Here is a 16989-nt window from a genome sequence, read left to right as displayed (position 1 = left end):
AATTTATAACCTCTGACCTGAAGTGGGTTTTTAGTTTTGATTGGCAGTTATACTGCATTTCTCCGGTCAAGTTGTTTTCCCATTCTGCGGAATTGCTTAATCTTTCCTTCTTATTTTCCCCCTTTGAGTCAGGGTATTGCTCAGCCACTCAGGCTGGAGTACAGTGGGTCCTGATCCTGGCTTGGTGCAGCCTGAAACTCCTGGGCTCAAGAGATACTCCTGCCTCAGCCTCCCAGACTAAGTTTTGTGTGTGTGTGTGTTTTAGAGACAGGGTCTTATTAATGTTGGTCAGGCAGGTCTTGAACTCCTGGCCTCCCTATGATGCTCCCTCTTCAGCCTCCTGTGTTGTTGCAATTACAGGCATGAGCCACTGCACCCAGCTGATCAACTTTTTCTTTATATATTCTTAAACATTCAACACCATACCCCTCATCTTGCTTTTACCTGATGATTTTCGTTTGTTTTATGTTTGGTTCTGGATTTTTGTTTGTTCACTGAATAAACAATACGAAGAGAAATTTCTTAACACTGTGCCATAAATCTTTACCCATATATTCTCTCCTTTTGAATGCCTGTTCATGCTCTTATTCAGCAGTTCTCAAAGTTTTTTTGTTGTATACCTTTGGGGTCTCCAGTACTCTTTCAGGGATAATGTAAGATCAAAACTGTTTTTGTACTAACAAGACTGCCTTTTTGACCACTGGCAGTGATCGTGCAAAAGTAATGGTGGATAAACCTGCTGTTACCTTAACATAAATCAAGGCAGTGGCAACAAATAGTACTAGCAATTCTTGTGTTCTTCACTATCACCTTCACTTAGAAAATGTCCATGATGAAGCATTACAAACTTAAGTTTATTAATTCTCAGTCCTTGACTACATGGTTTTAAGGTAACCTGGCAAAATAGGAATTATGGATGGAGCGCTTCAGCATATCAAAAGTAGGTACAGTGGTTTTCTTTATGAAAAGCCATTGTGTGATTTTAATTAAGAGTTGATTGAGCTACTTTTTTCATGTAACTTTACTGGCTTTTATTTGAAAGAATGTTTTATTCGAAAGTTTTATTTTTGAAAGAATGACCAACAGACAAACTTATTTAGACTTGATACTTAGCAGATGTTTTCTCCAAAATGAATACAGTGAGCCTGTCACTTTAAGGGAAATAACTGACAGTATTGGGTGCTAGTGATAGAATGTGAGCTTTCACATGAAAAATAAAAATTTTGGATAAGTTATATATCAGCTGTTGTTGTGAGACTGACAGTATCCTAATACTTTGACTGTTCTGATGAAATTGATTTTTAAGTTGTGGTAAAACACACATAATATAAAATTTTCCATATTTTTAAGTGTGTAAGTCAGTAGTGTTAAGTAAATTCACATTGTTGTATACCCAATCTTATCTTGCAAATCTGAAACTATTACCCACTAAACAACTCCCTCTGTCTTCCCTAGCCCCTGGCAACCACCATTCTGCTTTCTGTCTCTGAATTTGGCTACTTTAGATACCTCATATAAATGGAATAATAGAATATTTACCTTTTCGTGACTGGCTTATTTCACTTAGCATAGCGTTCTTAACATTCATCCATGTTGTGGTGTGTCAGAATTTCCTTGCTTTTTATTGTGAGTACTGCTGCTGTGACCTTGGGTTTATGTAATTGTTCATAAGTAGAAGATCTAGAATACAAGATAGACTGGTTTTTAATGTACCAGTATGAGAAGTTCATCAGTGTTTTCAGATTATACAGTACAACTAACCTTTAAGAAATTACCACTTGTTGGTCAAGTGCTGTGGCTCACGCCTGCATCCCAGTACTTTGGGAGGCTGAGGCGGGAGGATCACTTGAGGTCAGGAGTTCGAGACCAGTTTGGCAAACATGGTAAAACCCTGTCTCTAGTAAAAATACAAAAATTAGCTGGGCATGGTGGCATGTGCCTGTAATCCCTGCTACTCAAAGTGGCTGAGGCAGGAGAATCACTTGAACCTGGGAGGCAGAGGTTGCAGTGAGCCGAGATTGCACTACTGCACTCCAGCCTGGGCAATAGAGTGAGACGCTGTCTCAAAAAAGAAAGAAAAGAAAAAAGAAATTACCACTTGTTGGCTGGGCGTGGTGGCTCACGCCTGTAATCCCAGAACTTTGGGAGGCCGAGGCAGCGGATCACTTGAGGTCAGGAGTTTGAGACCAGCCTGGCCAACATGGTGAAACCATCTCTACTAAAAATACAAAAATTAGCTGGGTATGGTGGTGCCCGCTTTTAATCCCAGCTACTGGGGAGGCTGAGGCACAAGAATGGCTTGCACCCAGGAGGTGGAGGTTGCAGTGAGCTGAGATCGTGCCACTGCACTCTAGCCTGGGCGACAGAGCAAGATTTTTTTTTTTTTTTTTTTTTTTTTAAAGACAAATGACCACTTGTTGGGTTTGGGTGTGGTAACAGAAGAATATCCAGTTATCTGAAAGGACTATTTAAATATTCTCTTTCCAACTGCATATCTATATCAAGTCAGATATTCCTGTACTTTAATGAAAAGCAAACATGGTAGAATAGTGAATATGAAAATCCTGTTCTCGTCTACTAACAGACATTTAGGAGATTTGTAAAAACGTAAAACAGTGCCACTATTCTTCAGTATGGCGAATACTGACAGATACAACTTGTATACACAGAGGCTTTTGGGGGCTTCAGTAACGTTAACAGTGTGAAGGATCCTGACATCAAAGTTTCTTTGCTCTTACATAACACCAACATCTCCATTTGTTCACAAGATCCCACTCATCATTTACTTAATAGAACTCCTTTAGTTCTCTATGCAACAATACTATTCTTGTTTCCTATGAGATTACTTGTATCAGCCCACTAGGTATCACCAGATTTAACCGTTTGTTGACCCCCTCATACTTCCCTTCATCTATTACCTCACATCAGTTTCTTTGACAGGAAAATGTGAAAGAGGTGTCCACTCTGTTTCTCTACTACTTTTGTTCTTAATTGAAGCTGCTTCAATCAAGTTTTTGTCTACCATTCTACTAAAATAGTCTTGTTTATGGTCTTTAATACCATGCATATTCCTTACTCTAATAGTCATTTCTCAGCTCTCTGAGTTAATCTTATCAGTAACATTTGACCCAATCCATTACTCCCGTTACTTTTTTTTTTTTTTTTTTTTTTTTGAGATGGAGTCTTGCCCTGTCACCCAGGCTTGAGTGCAGTGGCTCAATCTTGGCTCACTGCAGCCTCCTTCTCCCAGGTTTAAGCAATTCTCCTGCTTCAGCCTCCCAAATAGCTGGGATTACAGGCGTCCACCACCATGCCCGGCTAATTTTTGTATTTTTAATAGAGATGGGGTTTCACCATGTTGGCCAGTCACTGCGCCTGGCCCCATTACTTTACTTCATACTGTTTTCTTGTCTCTTTTCCTTCACTGGCTATTCCCCTCAACCCCCATTCTTCCTCGTCGCCCCACCTCTAAATGTTGGAAGGCTCCCAGGGCTCAGTCAGTCCTACAACGTCTTTATTAGTAGCCACTCCCTGTGTATTCTCCTCTGTTAAGTCCTGTGGCTTTAAGTACCTGACTCTCCCATTTGTATCTCCAGTCCCCATATCTCTCCCAAATTTCTCCCTTTTAATATCTTGGAGGTCTAATAGGGATCTCAGAATTAACATATCCAAAGCTAAATACTGTACAGTAATTGATTGCCTTGTTTCTCACTGGCTTCTCCTTCAGTTGACTTTTTAATCAGTCAATGGCAATGTTGTTCTAGAACTTTTCATCTAGATTGTGTAGATTTGAATCGCTGCCATTAATATTCAGTTTTCCATCTGTAAGGTGGGGGTAATTCAATAACTTTATGAGGTGTAGATCCTAGGATTTAAATGTAGATAAAATTTCTACGTAGTCCATTATTAACACTTAATACCAGTTGTCCAGGCCAAAAAAAGTTTGCTTTATCTCTGACTCTTTCATTCAATAAATTATATATCTAGTCCATTAGCAAATTTTAAAATAAGTTTATTCAGAATCTAACCCTCTCTAATACTCCTCAGGTTCTTGTCTAGATTTTTATGGTTTCTTTCTTTCCTTTTTTTTTTAAATAGAGAAAGAGTTTTTGTTTTGTTTTGTTTTGGACATAGAGTCTTGCTCTGTTGCCCACGCTGGAGTGCAGCAGTGTGATCCTAGTTCACTGCAGCCTTGAATTACTGGGCTCAAACAGTCCTCCTGCCTTAGCCTCGCGAGTAACGGGGACTAACGGGGACTACAGGTGCATACCGTGATGTCAGCTAATTTTTGTATTTTCCTGTGGAGATGCTAGTCTCTAACTCCTGGGCTCAAGTGATCCTCCCACCTTGGCCTCCCAAAGTGCTGGGATTACAGGCATGAGCCACCATGCTCAGCCTTAGACTTTTCCTTTTCTTCTCTTTTCTTTTCTTTTTTTGAGATGGACTCTCGCTCTGCCACCCAGGCTGGAATGCAGTGACACAGTCTCGGCTCATTGCAACCTCTGCCTCCCTGGTTCAAGCAATTCTTCTGCCTCAGTCTCCCGAGTAGCTGGGACTACAGGCACACACCACCATGCCCGGCTAACTTTTGTATTTTCAGTAGAGAGGGGGGATTCACCATCTTGGCCAGGCTGGTCTCGAACTCCTGACCTTGTGATCCGCCTGCCTCAGCCTCCCAAAGTGCTGGGATTACAGGCATGAGCCACTGCCGCCCGGCCAGACTTTCTTTCCAATTGGTTTTCTCCCCAGTTCTGTTCTTGTTCTGTCTTAAAGTCCATACTAATGTGATGCTGCTCTCTCCCTCTTCCTCACCTTTATTTCCCATAATTCTTCCCCAGCTTACTCTAGCCAGAAAAGTTTTTGTTTCTCAAATATTTTAAGCAAGCTTCTTTTAGAGCTTTGAACTTACTGTTGCCTCTGTCCCAGAGTACTTTTGCCCTGTATTTTTTTTTTTTTTTTTTTGGCTTGCCTTCTTAAGTTCTCTGCTTCAATTTGACATTGTCCATGTGGTCTTAGCTCATTCTTGTTATAATTACAGTGTCTTGAATTGTGCCCAGCAATATCAGGGGCCCAAGTATTGTTGATTGAATTAAGAAGAGGGATTATCCTTCCAAATAATTTGGTTTTCATTAATGGAACTTAAAATATCACTGACTCTTGCTCTTTTGACCCAGGTTTTTCTTAAAGCTATAAGAAACATTAAATGAAGGTCTAATTGACATACAGGAAACTGCACATAACTTTAAAGTAACAATTATGAGTTTCTACATATGTATACACCTGTAAACCATTATCACAATCAAGATAATGAGCATTTTCATCACCTCAAAGTTTCCTCATGTGCCTTTGTACTTCATTCCCTCCCCAGCAACCATTAATCTGCTTTCTGTCACTGAAGATGGGTTGCATTTTGTAGAATATTATCTAAATAGAATCATACAGTAAGTACTGTTTCTTTTTGTATAGTTTCTTTGACTCAGCATAATTATTTTGAGATTCATCCATGTTACCACGTGTATTAATAGTTCATTCTTTTTGTTAGTGAATGACATTTCATGATGTAGATATATCACAATTTGTTTATCCATTTGGGTTTCTAGTTTTTGGCTTACAAATAAAGCTGCTGTGAATATTTATGTACAAATCTTTGTATGGGCATTCATTTCTGTTTTTTGGGTTCATACCTAGGAGTGGAATGGCTAGATCATATGGTAGGTATATATCTAACTTCAAGAAACGTCCAAACTGTTTTCTAAAGTGATTCTACCATTACATTCTTACCAGCAGTGTTTGACAGTTCTAGTTGCCCTACATCCTCACCATCATTTGATGTGTAGTCAGTCTTTTAAAATTTTTGCCATTATAGTGAGTATAACAGTGTCTTATCATGGGTTTAGTTTGTATTTTTTTGAGTGACCAATAATGTTGGCATCTTTTCATGTGCTTATTTGCCATCTGTGTGTCTTTGATGACATGTTTGTTAAAATCTTTCGCCCCCTTTTTATTGGATTTTTTATTATTGCATTCTAAGAGTTCTTTATATATTCAAGTCCTTTATCAGAAGTTTTGCATATATTTTCTCCCAGTTTGGCCTGCCTTTTTTGTTTTTATAACAGTGTCTTTCAAAACCAAAAGTTTTTCATTTTAGTGGTGTGTCTAGTTCATTGATTTTTTTTTTTCCTCTTGTTATAGTTTGTGCTTTTTCTTTCATATTCAAGAAGTCTTTGCCAAACCCAAAGTCACTAAGATTTTTATCCTGTATTTTCTTGTAGAAATTTTATGGTTTAAATCTTATATTTAGAAAGCCTATGATCCATTTCAGATTAATTTTTGTATGAGATACGAGATAACAGTTGAGGTTCACTTTATTGCATGTGAATTTATAATTACTCCAGCACCATTTGTTAGACAGATTATCCATTCCCCATTGCATTGCCTTGGTACCTTTTTCAAAATTTCAGTCAGTCATATATGCATGGATCTGTTTTTGTACTCTGTGTTCTATTTGATCCATTTGGTTTTCTTTATGCCAATACTACATTGTCTTAATCTTGAAATCACTGCCTCTTGCCCTATTTACCTAAATGCTTCTTAATTTTAATATTTCTTTTAGCTAGCGCAATTTGTATGAATTTATGGTTCTTTTATGATACCTTTTTTATTTGTGGATTAATTAGGAAATATTTATAATAATATACAACACAGGCTTTGTGATTAGATGAACCGTTAAGAGAAATTTTTTTTTTTTTTTTTTGAGGTGGAGTCTTGCTCTGTTGCCCAGGCTAGAGTGCAGTGGCGCATCTCCGCTCACTGCAAGCTCCGCCTCCTGGGTTCACGCCATTCTTCTGCCTCAGCCTCCTGAGTAGCTGAGACTACAGGCACCTGCCACCACGCCCGGCTAATTTTTTGTATTTTTAGTAGAGACGGGGTTTCACCATGTTAGCCGGGATGGTCTCGATCTCCTGACCTCGTGATCCGCCCGCCTTGGCCTCCCAAAGTGCTGGGATTACAGGCGTGAGCCACCACACCCAGCTGAGAAAATACTCTAGTCAAGCTTCTGGGAATGTTGCCTTTAAGATTTCTTTTGATTTTGTGATGGTAAATAAGTGTGTTAGCCAGGCCTTGCCAGAGTAGTCCAAAAGTTTTAAAAAATCAAACTATTGCTCAAGTGTAGCAGGTATTCAAAAAATACTGATTTAAACAGTACTTGACCTAGAAAAAATCTTTTTTTTGCAGTCTGGATGTGGATAGTGAAGCTAAGAAACTATTGGGTTTAGGACAGAAACATCTGGTGATGGGGGATATTCCAGCAGCTGTCAATGCATTCCAGGAAGCAGCTAGTCTTTTGTAAGTATTGTATATTTTGCTATGATGTAATATTATGTTCTAATAAACCTTGAGTTATAAAACATTATTTTATGGGGAAAAAGCATGAAGAGCAAGAGTTTTAAAACATTTGATTATTTTTCATGTGGTTTGTACCAGTAACTATAAGTGTAAAACTTAAATATCACCAAGCAATTCCACCCTTTCATTTTCCTGAGTAATGTAATTTGTATTCCAATCACTACTAATTTGGGTGACCACACCTTGTCCTGGTTTATCTAGGACCTCTCTCCCCATCCCTCAACCCCCGCTTTTTTTTTTTTTTTTGAGACGGAGTCTCGCTCTGTCACCCAGGCTGGAGTGCTGGAGTGCAGTGGCGCGATCTCGGCTCACTGCAAGCTCCGCCTCCTGGGTTCACGCCATTCTCCTGCCTCAGCCTCTCTGAGTAGCTGGGATTACAGGCGCCTGCCACCACGCCTGGCTAATTTTTTATATTTTTAGTAGAGATGGGGTTTCACCGTGCTCTCGATCTCCTGACCTCGTGATCCGCCCACCTCGGCCTCCCAAAGTGCTAGGATTACAAGCGTGAGCCACCGCGCCCAGCCAACCCCTGCTTTTTTTGTTGTTGAGACAGGGTCTCTGTCACCCAGGCTGAAGTGCAGTGGCACAATCTCATGCTCACTGCAGCCTCAGCCTCCCAGGCTCCCCAGTAGCCGGGACCACAGGTATGTGCCACCATGTCCAGCTAATTTTTGTATTTTTTTTTTTTTTTTTTTTTTTTTTGTAGAGATGGGGTTTCCCCACATTGCCCAGGCTGGTCTCAAACTCTTGGGCTTAAGCAATTCGTCCACCTTGGCCTCCCAAAGTGCTTTGCAAAGGGATTACAGGCGTAAGCCACTGAGTCCCAGCCTGACTTTCCCAATTTTAACACTAGAAGTTCTGTGTCTGTGGAAACTCTTTAGGCCCAAGCAAGTCATGATTGATAGTGCCATGATTGATAGTGCTATTATTAGCACAACATTTTTTCATACGTTTTTAGCACATTTTTCATACATTCTTAGCACTGTTGTTGGAATTGCTTAGAAGTTGGTAGCTACCACCAGGTAACCATATAGACCTATATCCTAGAGGAAAAGGTTAGCTTTAGTGCCTTAAAGATCATTTATTTTCCCCAAAGACTTTAATGTACCTCCATTATCTGAGAGGAAAAAAAAGCAAGTTAAATCGTCAAGCAACAGCCTTTTGGTCTATGGCGAGGTTTGAGTTTCCTCAAATACAGTATTAGCAATTGCAATTGAACTTGAAGGTCAATCATTGCATACGTTACATACAGTTGATTACATTACATATAGTTTAAGTTAAATCTTCCTTATAAAAGAAATGGTTATAACAAAGCATTTGTGGGTTTCAGGTTTGACGCTTAATATCAATCCATTCTTTTCCTAAACCCCTACTGCCTCTCCCAACATCCAGAACAGAATCTTGCTCCTGGATATCTGCAAAAATCTCTTGTCTGATTCCTGTCCTCTTTGTTCCTCTCTGCTTGAGCTTAATGAATTGGGGCTCTGGTAGGGTAGAGACTAAATTTTATCTGGTAGTATTTGGAGATTTTTATTTTTATTTTTTATTTTTTATTTTTGAGATGGAGTTTCACTCTTGTTGCCCTGGCTGGAGTGTGATGGCGCGATGTCAGCTCACTGCAACCCCCGCCTCCCTGGTTCAAGTGATTCTCCTGCCTCTGCCTCCCGAGTAGCTGGGATTACAGGCATGCACCACCACGCCTGCCTAATTTTGTATTTTTAGTAGAGATGGGGTTTCTCCGTGTTGGTCAGGCTGGTCTCGAACGCCCGACCTCAGGTGATTCACCTGTCTCGGCCTCCCAAAGTTCTGGGATTACAGGCGTGAGCCACCGTGCCCAGCTGTATTTAGGTATTTTTATTTAAAAATGCATGGTTGTCTTACAACATAAAATGTTACCTAAGTTTTTAAGCACACATAAACACTTTTCTCTTAGGTTATTTTTCCCAGATTACTGGAGAGGTGAGTATTCCCACTTTCCTGCCATTAAGGGTATTTAGGAGGAAAATTTGAGATGTCCTATTCTAATCTAGTAGACTACCCTTAAACATGACCTCCGTCACAATTTACTGCTTAGATTTTCTAGTTACTCTCAATAGACTCTTAGGCCATTAGTTGGCCTGACTGCATGAATTCTGCCAGTGTTTTACTCCATGAAAGCCAGTCTTCTTACCTTACATAGAGAAGTACTTTCTCCTTTTGTTGATTATACTTATGTAATTTTTGTCCTTCTCTGTCTAGATATTAATAGCTAAGACTTAATACACAGTGCTATTAGTTGTCTAAACATCGTTTTCAGTGCTTTTACGTACATTAACTCATTTAGTTCTTGCAATAGCTCTTTGAACAGTTATTAACATTCCCATTTTACAGATGAGAAAACTCAGGCACTGTGAGAATAATTTGTCTAAGGTCTCACAGCTAGTTATGGGTTAAAGGTAGGATTTGAATCCAGGTAGAACAACTCCAGATATTCTACGCTTTACATCATGCCTTTCCATGGGCCTTAATCATCCTCTAGGTCCCAGCCAAAGGTCCTTTAACTATTCTGATCCATATTGACATCCGTCTTTTAGCAGGAGGAATACCTATTAATACCTTAGGGCTGTTTGGCCCTACATTATATATTACTAATTGTAGTACATTTATGTCACTTAGGATATATATATATTATATATTGATAAAGAGCATACAAAATTTTCATGCATTGTTTAATGTCACTTTGACCTTGAAAGCAAGAGGGGTATTGGTTTTCTAGGAGTATGTTACTGGAGAAATATCAATTTATAACTGAAGAACTAGAACTAAATGTTTTAGATTAGATGGTAATTCAGATTTTAGATGTTTATTCTCTTTGTAGAGGTAAGAAGTATGGAGAGACAGCTAATGAGTGTGGAGAAGCCTTCTTTTTCTATGGGAAATCACTTCTGGAATTGGCAAGGTATGGATGTTGTATTTAAAAACTGAAGTTTCCTTGTTAAGATTGTTTACTAGCTTTGAGATTTCACAGGAGCTAAGCAAGATTGGTTTTACCTAGAGAGTTTTGAAGGAGCTTGAAGTAGTGATGGAAGTTGTGAATGGCACTTGATACAATTAGTAGTTATTTAAGTTTTGACTTTTGGAGTCAGTAGAAGCAAAGATCTTTCCAATAGTGAATGATCCAAAGTTCAGTGTAGAGAGAGAATCTTTAAAAGCACTGTGAGCTAGCTCAAAATAAGGACTGAATAGAGGACAACTGGAAAGAATTAGCAGGTGAGACTGTCCAGTAAAAAAGACTCTTACTATTGAAAAGTTCTTGGCTATGTTCTGTCAGAATTTATCAATCAAAATAAGTTCTGTTTAGGGTATACAAACTAGCAAATGATGTCATCTATTTAATCTCAGTTCTGGTAAGTTTTTTTTTGTTTTTTTTTTCTTTTGAGATGGAGTCTCACTTTGTCACCCAGGCTGGAATGCAGTGGCGCGATCTCGGCTCACTGCATCCTTCATCTTCCGGGTTCAAGTGATTCTTCTGCCTCAGCCTCCTGAGTAGCTGGGACTACAGGCGTGTGTCACCACACCCGGCTAATTTTTTATTTTTAGTAGAGACGGGGTTTCACCATGTTGGCCAGGCTGGTCTCGAACTCCTGACCTCAGGTGATCCACCCACCTCAGCCTCCCAAAGTGCTGGGATTACAGGCGTGAGTCACTGTGCCTGGCCCAGTTCTGATAAGTTTTTTTTTTTTTTTTAAGATGGAGTTTCGCTCTTGTCACCCAGGCCGGAGTGCAATGGTGTGCTCTCCGCTCACCGCAACCTCTGCCTCCCAGGTTCGAGTGATTCTCCTGCCTTAGCTTCCTGAGTAGCTGGGATTACAAGCATGCGCCACCATGTCCAGCTAATTTTGTATTTTTAGTAGAGACGGGGTTTCTCCATGTTGGTCAGGCTGGTCTTGAACTCCTGACCTCAGGTGATCTGCCTGCCTCCGCCTCCCAAAGTGCTGGGATTATAGGCGTGAGCCACCGTGCCTGGCCTCTGGTAAGTTTTTAATCTTGTAATCATACAGAACTTTCTCATGATTTGCCGTGAAAATCTTGCTAGAGTATTTGGCTATTTAGAGAAATGGGGTGGATACAAAGTTTGGGAAATAGTATGGTCCTATTACAAATGGAATGCATATAGGTCTTGTTCTTTTGACAAGAGACATCATGCTTTTCAGGCAGCTGGATGGAGGAATATGCTTATTTCCTTCAGTGCTCTTGCAGTCTTAATTTATATTACTAAAGTTTTGATCATTGCTTCCTTGAGTATATATAGTTTTATATTGCCTGCGCTTGGCTTACTCTTCCCTTGCTTTTATAATATAGGACTGTATTTTCTGTCTTAGAAAAAATTGCTGGGTTCTAGCCATCAAACCTTTGGTGCTTTCTCTTGTTCTCCTAGAATGGAGAATGGTGTGTTGGGAAACGCCTTGGAAGGTGTGCATGTGGAAGAGGAAGAAGGAGAAAAAACAGAAGATGAATCTCTGGTAGAAAATAATGATAACATAGATGGTATGTGGAGTTGCATGTGACATTCAAGAGATGCGACGTTGTATATTTCTTGTATACAGTGGTGGAAACAGGGCTCTACCTGTCCTGGATGGTCTCTTCTAAGATGCTTGGGGTGATGCCTGCATCTGGGGGAGATTGCAGTGGGGGTAGCTGTTTACTGAAACTAACAGCAGATTTTTGTAAGAGAATAACTTATTTTCTCAAGTAAATCCAGTTATTTCTATTGGAGTTTTTTAAATCAAAAAGATAAAAGCAAGATTAAATTGGTGTTTTAAATACTATTACAACCTTAAATATTTTTCTGATGCAAATTTTTTTTAAACAGCCTATGCAGTTCAGTTATTTTAATAGCGGTACTTTTAGAGCCCTTGTACATTTTTTATGTCTGCGAAAATTATATAATTTCTAAGCTGAATTTGGCTGCTATAGTTTTACATATCAGATGGGGGAGAATGAAAAGCTTGGCATCTCTTACCTAACTGGTAATCAGAATGCTCAAGTAAAACAATACCTAGTTTAACAAGCTTGGGTTTCTTTTGCAATAAGTTGCTCTGCTAGCCGGGACGCTCCCTTTCCTTTTCTCTAGGGGGCAGATAATTTTTAGGCCATCTGCTGAAACTTGGTAGGCTTTTTGAGGGTTTAAAGGGAATGTATTTTTAGTTTCCATTTATGCCTTTATCATTAAACTCGAAGACATGTTTATGCTTCATGTTCTTTAACCATGTAGAGGAAGCAAGGGAAGAGTTGAGAGAACAGGTTTATGACGCCATGGGAGAAAAAGAAGAAGCCAAAAAAACAGAAGACAAGTCTTTGGCAAAGCCTGAAACTGATAAAGAACAGGACAGTGAAATGGAGAAGGGTGGAAGAGAAGATATGGATATAAGTGAATCTGCAGAGGAGCCACAGGAAAAAGTTGACTTGACTCTAGATTGGTTAACTGAAACCTCTGAAGAGGCAAACGGAGGAGCAGCACCAGAAGGACCGAATGAAGCTGAGGTCACTTCTGGGAAGCCAGAACAGGAAGTACCAGATGCTGAGGAAGAAAAATCAGTTTCTGGAACTGATGTCCAAGAAGAGTACAGAGAAAAAGGAGGTCAGGAGAAGCAGGGAGAGGTAATTGTGAGCATAGAGAAGCAAAAAGAAGTTTCAGAAGAGCAGCCTGTGGTGACTCTAGAAAAGCAGGGCACTGCAGTAGAGGTAGAAGCAGAGTCTTTAGACCCGACAGTCAAGCCAGTGGATGTGGGTGGGGACGAGCCAGAGGAGAAGGTAGTTACCTCTGAAAATGAGGCAGGAAAGGCGGTTCTTGAACAACTGGTAGGTCAAGAAGTGCCACCTGCTGAAGAGTCACCAGAGGTGACAACAGAGGCTGCAGAGGCCTCAGCTGTAGAGGCTGGATCAGAAGTCTCTGAAAAGCCTGGGCAGGAGGCTCCAGTTCTCCCTAAGGATGGTGCAGTCAATGGACCGTCAGTTGTAGGAGATCAGACTCCTATTGAACCACAGACTTCTATAGAAAGACTGACAGAAACAAAAGATGGCTCAGGACTAGAGGAGAAGGTCAGGGCAAAGCTGGTTCCTAGTCAGGAGGAGACTAAGCTGTCTGTAGAAGAGTCTGAGGCAGCTGGAGATGGGGTTGATACCAAGGTAGCCCAGGGAGCTACTGAGAAATCACCTGAAGACAAAGTTCAGATAGCTGCTAATGAAGAGACACAAGAGAGAGAAGAACAGATGAAAGAGGGTGAAGGTAACCGGGATATGCAAGAGCTGCAGTGGGTGGAGTACATTCTGGATTTGACTCACTAATTATGGGTAAAAGTCAGCCTTCCATTCAGGATTTTCCGTCTGCCTTTGGATTAGGAAAGGGCTAAATGAAAAGGGGGGTAGTTTAACAAGGTTGTGATAGTCAAGTAAGTTAAATCAAAAGCAGCAAGTCTTCTTTAGCTGGCTTATAAACTAACACTTTTACTAACTGCAAAATAGGCGTTCTTTGTGATTTCTGAGACTTGGCTAGCTATCAGTAACTTGTTGCAGCATACTAGCCAATAAAGTGGGATGGAAAAGGTAGATGAGGGGTGGGGTAGGTAGGGAAATAGTGGGCTAGGCTGGCAGAGAATGCTGAATGGATGTTCACTTGCATGCCTCTGGATTTTAAAATTTATTGTTCACATGACTTCTTTTCTGTGCCTTGGGAAGCAGCTACAGAGCAGTAGAATCCACTGAATTGGTACACTGAAGCAGGCATGCCATTTAAATGAAGGCAGTTAACCTTGACTGTTATATCACCAGAGTTAAAGAATTCTGGTGCCCCTCTCTACCTTTAAGTTTTCAGGAAGTGTTTAGAGGCTTATTCACATTAGTTAAAACAGGCCCCTCCACCTTCCCCAAGGCAACAAAAAACATAACCATTAGCTCTCCTCCTGCTTTCCTTCCTCATTTCATGCTTGCTTCGGCTGCTAAACTGAATTTTTGTTACTTAGAATATTATAAAGTGTGGATGCTTTCTATAATGCTATTGGTCTAATTGTGATTAAATTTCATTAAGGTGTATAAGCCTCTAATTATTACATAACTGGCACGTCTGACTTTTGCTATCATTTGAGGATTCTACTGTATATAAGTTTCATCTAACATTGGCATTAATAACCACAGGTATATTCCAACTAATTGTTACTTATAATTGCCAGACTACTTCAAGAGTTCTCGTAAGTTTTAGATTTTCAGAGACCCATCTTCAATACTTTGAGCTCATTCTGGTAAACTTCCTTCTACCTATGTGCAGGTCCCTGTACTCCAGCCAACACAGGCTCAGTAACTGGAAATGAATTGGCTAAAATGGTAGCACCACTGGCTTTCTTATAGAGCTTTAGGAGTTCTTTATGGAAAAAAGCACAGAACTAAATTCCTCAAAAAAAAAAAAAAAAAAAAAAGCCACACACAAAAACAAAACTCCCATGTCTTGATCTTAATGATTGTGAGCAAGGATGGTAAAAAGCTCTGCTGGCTGGCTCCTAAGACCTTGAATGGTAAGCTACAATAGAGATATCACAGTCCCTTACAGATTGTTCGAAAACTCGTTGGATCATAGTTAACATTGTTAGAACTCTCTCACATACATTACGTCTGATCCTAAAACAGTACTATGTGATAGGTAGTATTGCCCAAGTTATAGTGATGAGGTTGAGTTTTAAAGGTTACATGACTTATTTAGGGTCATAGTACTGAATCTGAACCCAGATCTGCCTTGAATATATTATTCTTCCCAAGTTACCACACATCGAAGAAGACAGTGTTCATCCCTTTCCCACACCCACTGCTTAGAAATTTTGTCGTGGGCTAGGCGCGGTAGCTCACACCTGTATCCCAGCACTTTGAGAGGCTGAGGTGGGCAGATCACATGGTCAGGAGTTTGAGACCAGCCTGGCCAATATGGTGAAACTCTGACTCTACTAAAAATACAAAAATTAGCTGGACATGGTGGCATGCGCCTGTGGTCCCAGCTACTTGGGAGGCTGAACCAGAAGAATCGCTTGAACCCAGGAGGCGGAGGTTGCAGTGAGCCGAGATCACGCCGCTGCGCTCCAGCCTGGGCAACACAGCGAGTCTCTGTCTTCCAAAAAGAAAAAAAATTGTCACTTCTTTAAAAAATTAACTATATTTTAAAAGCCCCAGGCTTTTTATATGCTGCATTTTTTGGTGTTTTTATCAGATACTGTTCTGCTTGTAAAGACAATACAGTTTTCCATATTTTACAAAAGAAGAAATGGGAGAAAGGGGTTTAAGTAACTTGCCCTAGTCCCACAGTAAGGAGAAGCCTGGTACCCAAACTTCTGGCTTGAGTACTCAACCACTTACTTTCTGTGCTTTACGTGGCAGCACCATTTTGCAGAAAACTTCCAAGCAGTTTTTTTCACTTAAAAATTAAAACCCTGTTTACTGCCACCTCTCTTGACTCTTTGCCATGTGTTGGGCTGTACATTTGCTTCTAATAAAGATAACTGGTCTATTCTTTTTCTCTCTGAATCGGGTCTTGCTCTTTTGCCAGGCTGGAGTGCAGTGGCATCACAGTCATGGCTCACTACAGCCTCAAATTCCTATGCTGAAGCCATCTTCCTCCCTCAGCCTCTCAGGCAGCTGAGACTACGGGTGTGCATCACCATGCCCAGCTGGGGTGCAGTGGTGCAGTCTTGGCTCACTGCAACCTGCACCTCCCAGGTTCAAGCGATTTTCCCACCTCAGCCTCCTGAGTAGCCGGGACTACAGGCATATGCCCCCAGGCCTGACTAATTTTTTTGTATTTTTACTAGAGATGGGATTTCACCATGCTGGCCAGGTTGGTCTCGAACTCCTGACCTCAGGTGATCCACTAGCCTCAGCCTCCCAGAGTGCTGGGATTACAGGTGTGAACCATTGCACTTGGCCCACCATACACCATTATCTTCTCATACCCAAATTTTCAAGTGGGTCTGGGCTTAGTTCCCCAAAGTTAGACCAGAATGGGTGGTCTTATTAACTCTGCCCATCCTCTAGAAGAATACGCAGAAAAGCTGAAGTAGATTTACATATTTAGGATAATTGACAGAAAAGTAAATACTTCATTTTCCCAATTTGTAAGAAAAATTGATATTATCTTCTGTTCTTACCTGGTATCTCTTCCTACTCATACCAGAATGCTAGAAGACAACCTCTAATTTGAAACAAAATATCTTAATTACTTGGAAGTTTTACATCAAATTTTTACATTAAAATTCCTATAATTGCCTCAGAAGAATATTATTGGTTCCTCTTGAGGAATCTGTACCATCTTCAAGGAATGGTGGGGAGCTAGGTTAAGGAGAAAGCCATTGCCATTACTTTTCTTTTTTTTTTTTTTTTTTTTTTTTTTTGGGAAACAGAGTCTTGCTCTGTCACCCAGGCTGGAATGCAGTGGCGTGATCTAGGCTCACTGCAACCTCTGCCTCCTAGGTTTAAGTGATTGTCCTGCCTCCGCCTCCCGAGTAGCTGGGACTACAGGCACGTGCCACCATGCCCGGCTAATTTTTTGTATTTTTAGTAGAGACA

General features: G+C 40.4%; 2 protein-coding genes across 5 annotated transcripts in view; one reads left to right on the top strand and one right to left on the bottom strand.

Annotated features, from left to right (window-relative positions):
- Positions 1–16989, top strand: part of NASP (nuclear autoantigenic sperm protein) — a 35019-nt gene that overhangs the window by 11465 nt on the left and 6565 nt on the right. For 2 of the 4 annotated variants that reach the window (XM_024247391.3, XM_054535487.2), the window contains 4 exons: positions 7237–7347; positions 10265–10345; positions 11825–11934; positions 12662–13675. In XM_024247391.3, the coding sequence (XP_024103159.2) occupies positions 7237–7347; positions 10265–10345; positions 11825–11934; positions 12662–13675 (1316 nt within the window). Of the gene's footprint in view, positions 1–5368; positions 5442–7236; positions 7348–10264; positions 10346–11824; positions 11935–12661; positions 13676–16989 lie in introns of all 4 variants that reach the window. The other 2 variants (XM_024247394.3, XM_024247403.3) reach the window with 2 other exon arrangements.
- GPBP1L1 (GC-rich promoter binding protein 1 like 1) overlaps positions 1548–16989 on the bottom strand; it is a 90989-nt gene continuing 75547 nt past the window's right edge. The window contains exon 25 of the transcript XR_008510695.2: positions 1548–1680. The gene's annotated coding sequence lies outside the window, so the exon portion shown is untranslated. The remainder of the gene's footprint in view (positions 1681–16989) is intronic.

The sequence above is a fragment of the Pongo abelii genome, chromosome 1, assembly GCF_028885655.2.
Source record: "Pongo abelii isolate AG06213 chromosome 1, NHGRI_mPonAbe1-v2.0_pri, whole genome shotgun sequence".
In the NCBI taxonomy this organism is placed as follows: Eukaryota; Metazoa; Chordata; class Mammalia; order Primates; family Hominidae; genus Pongo; species Pongo abelii.
Note: the sequence above shows the minus strand (reverse complement) of the source record. Positions and strands in the feature narration are given on the sequence as shown.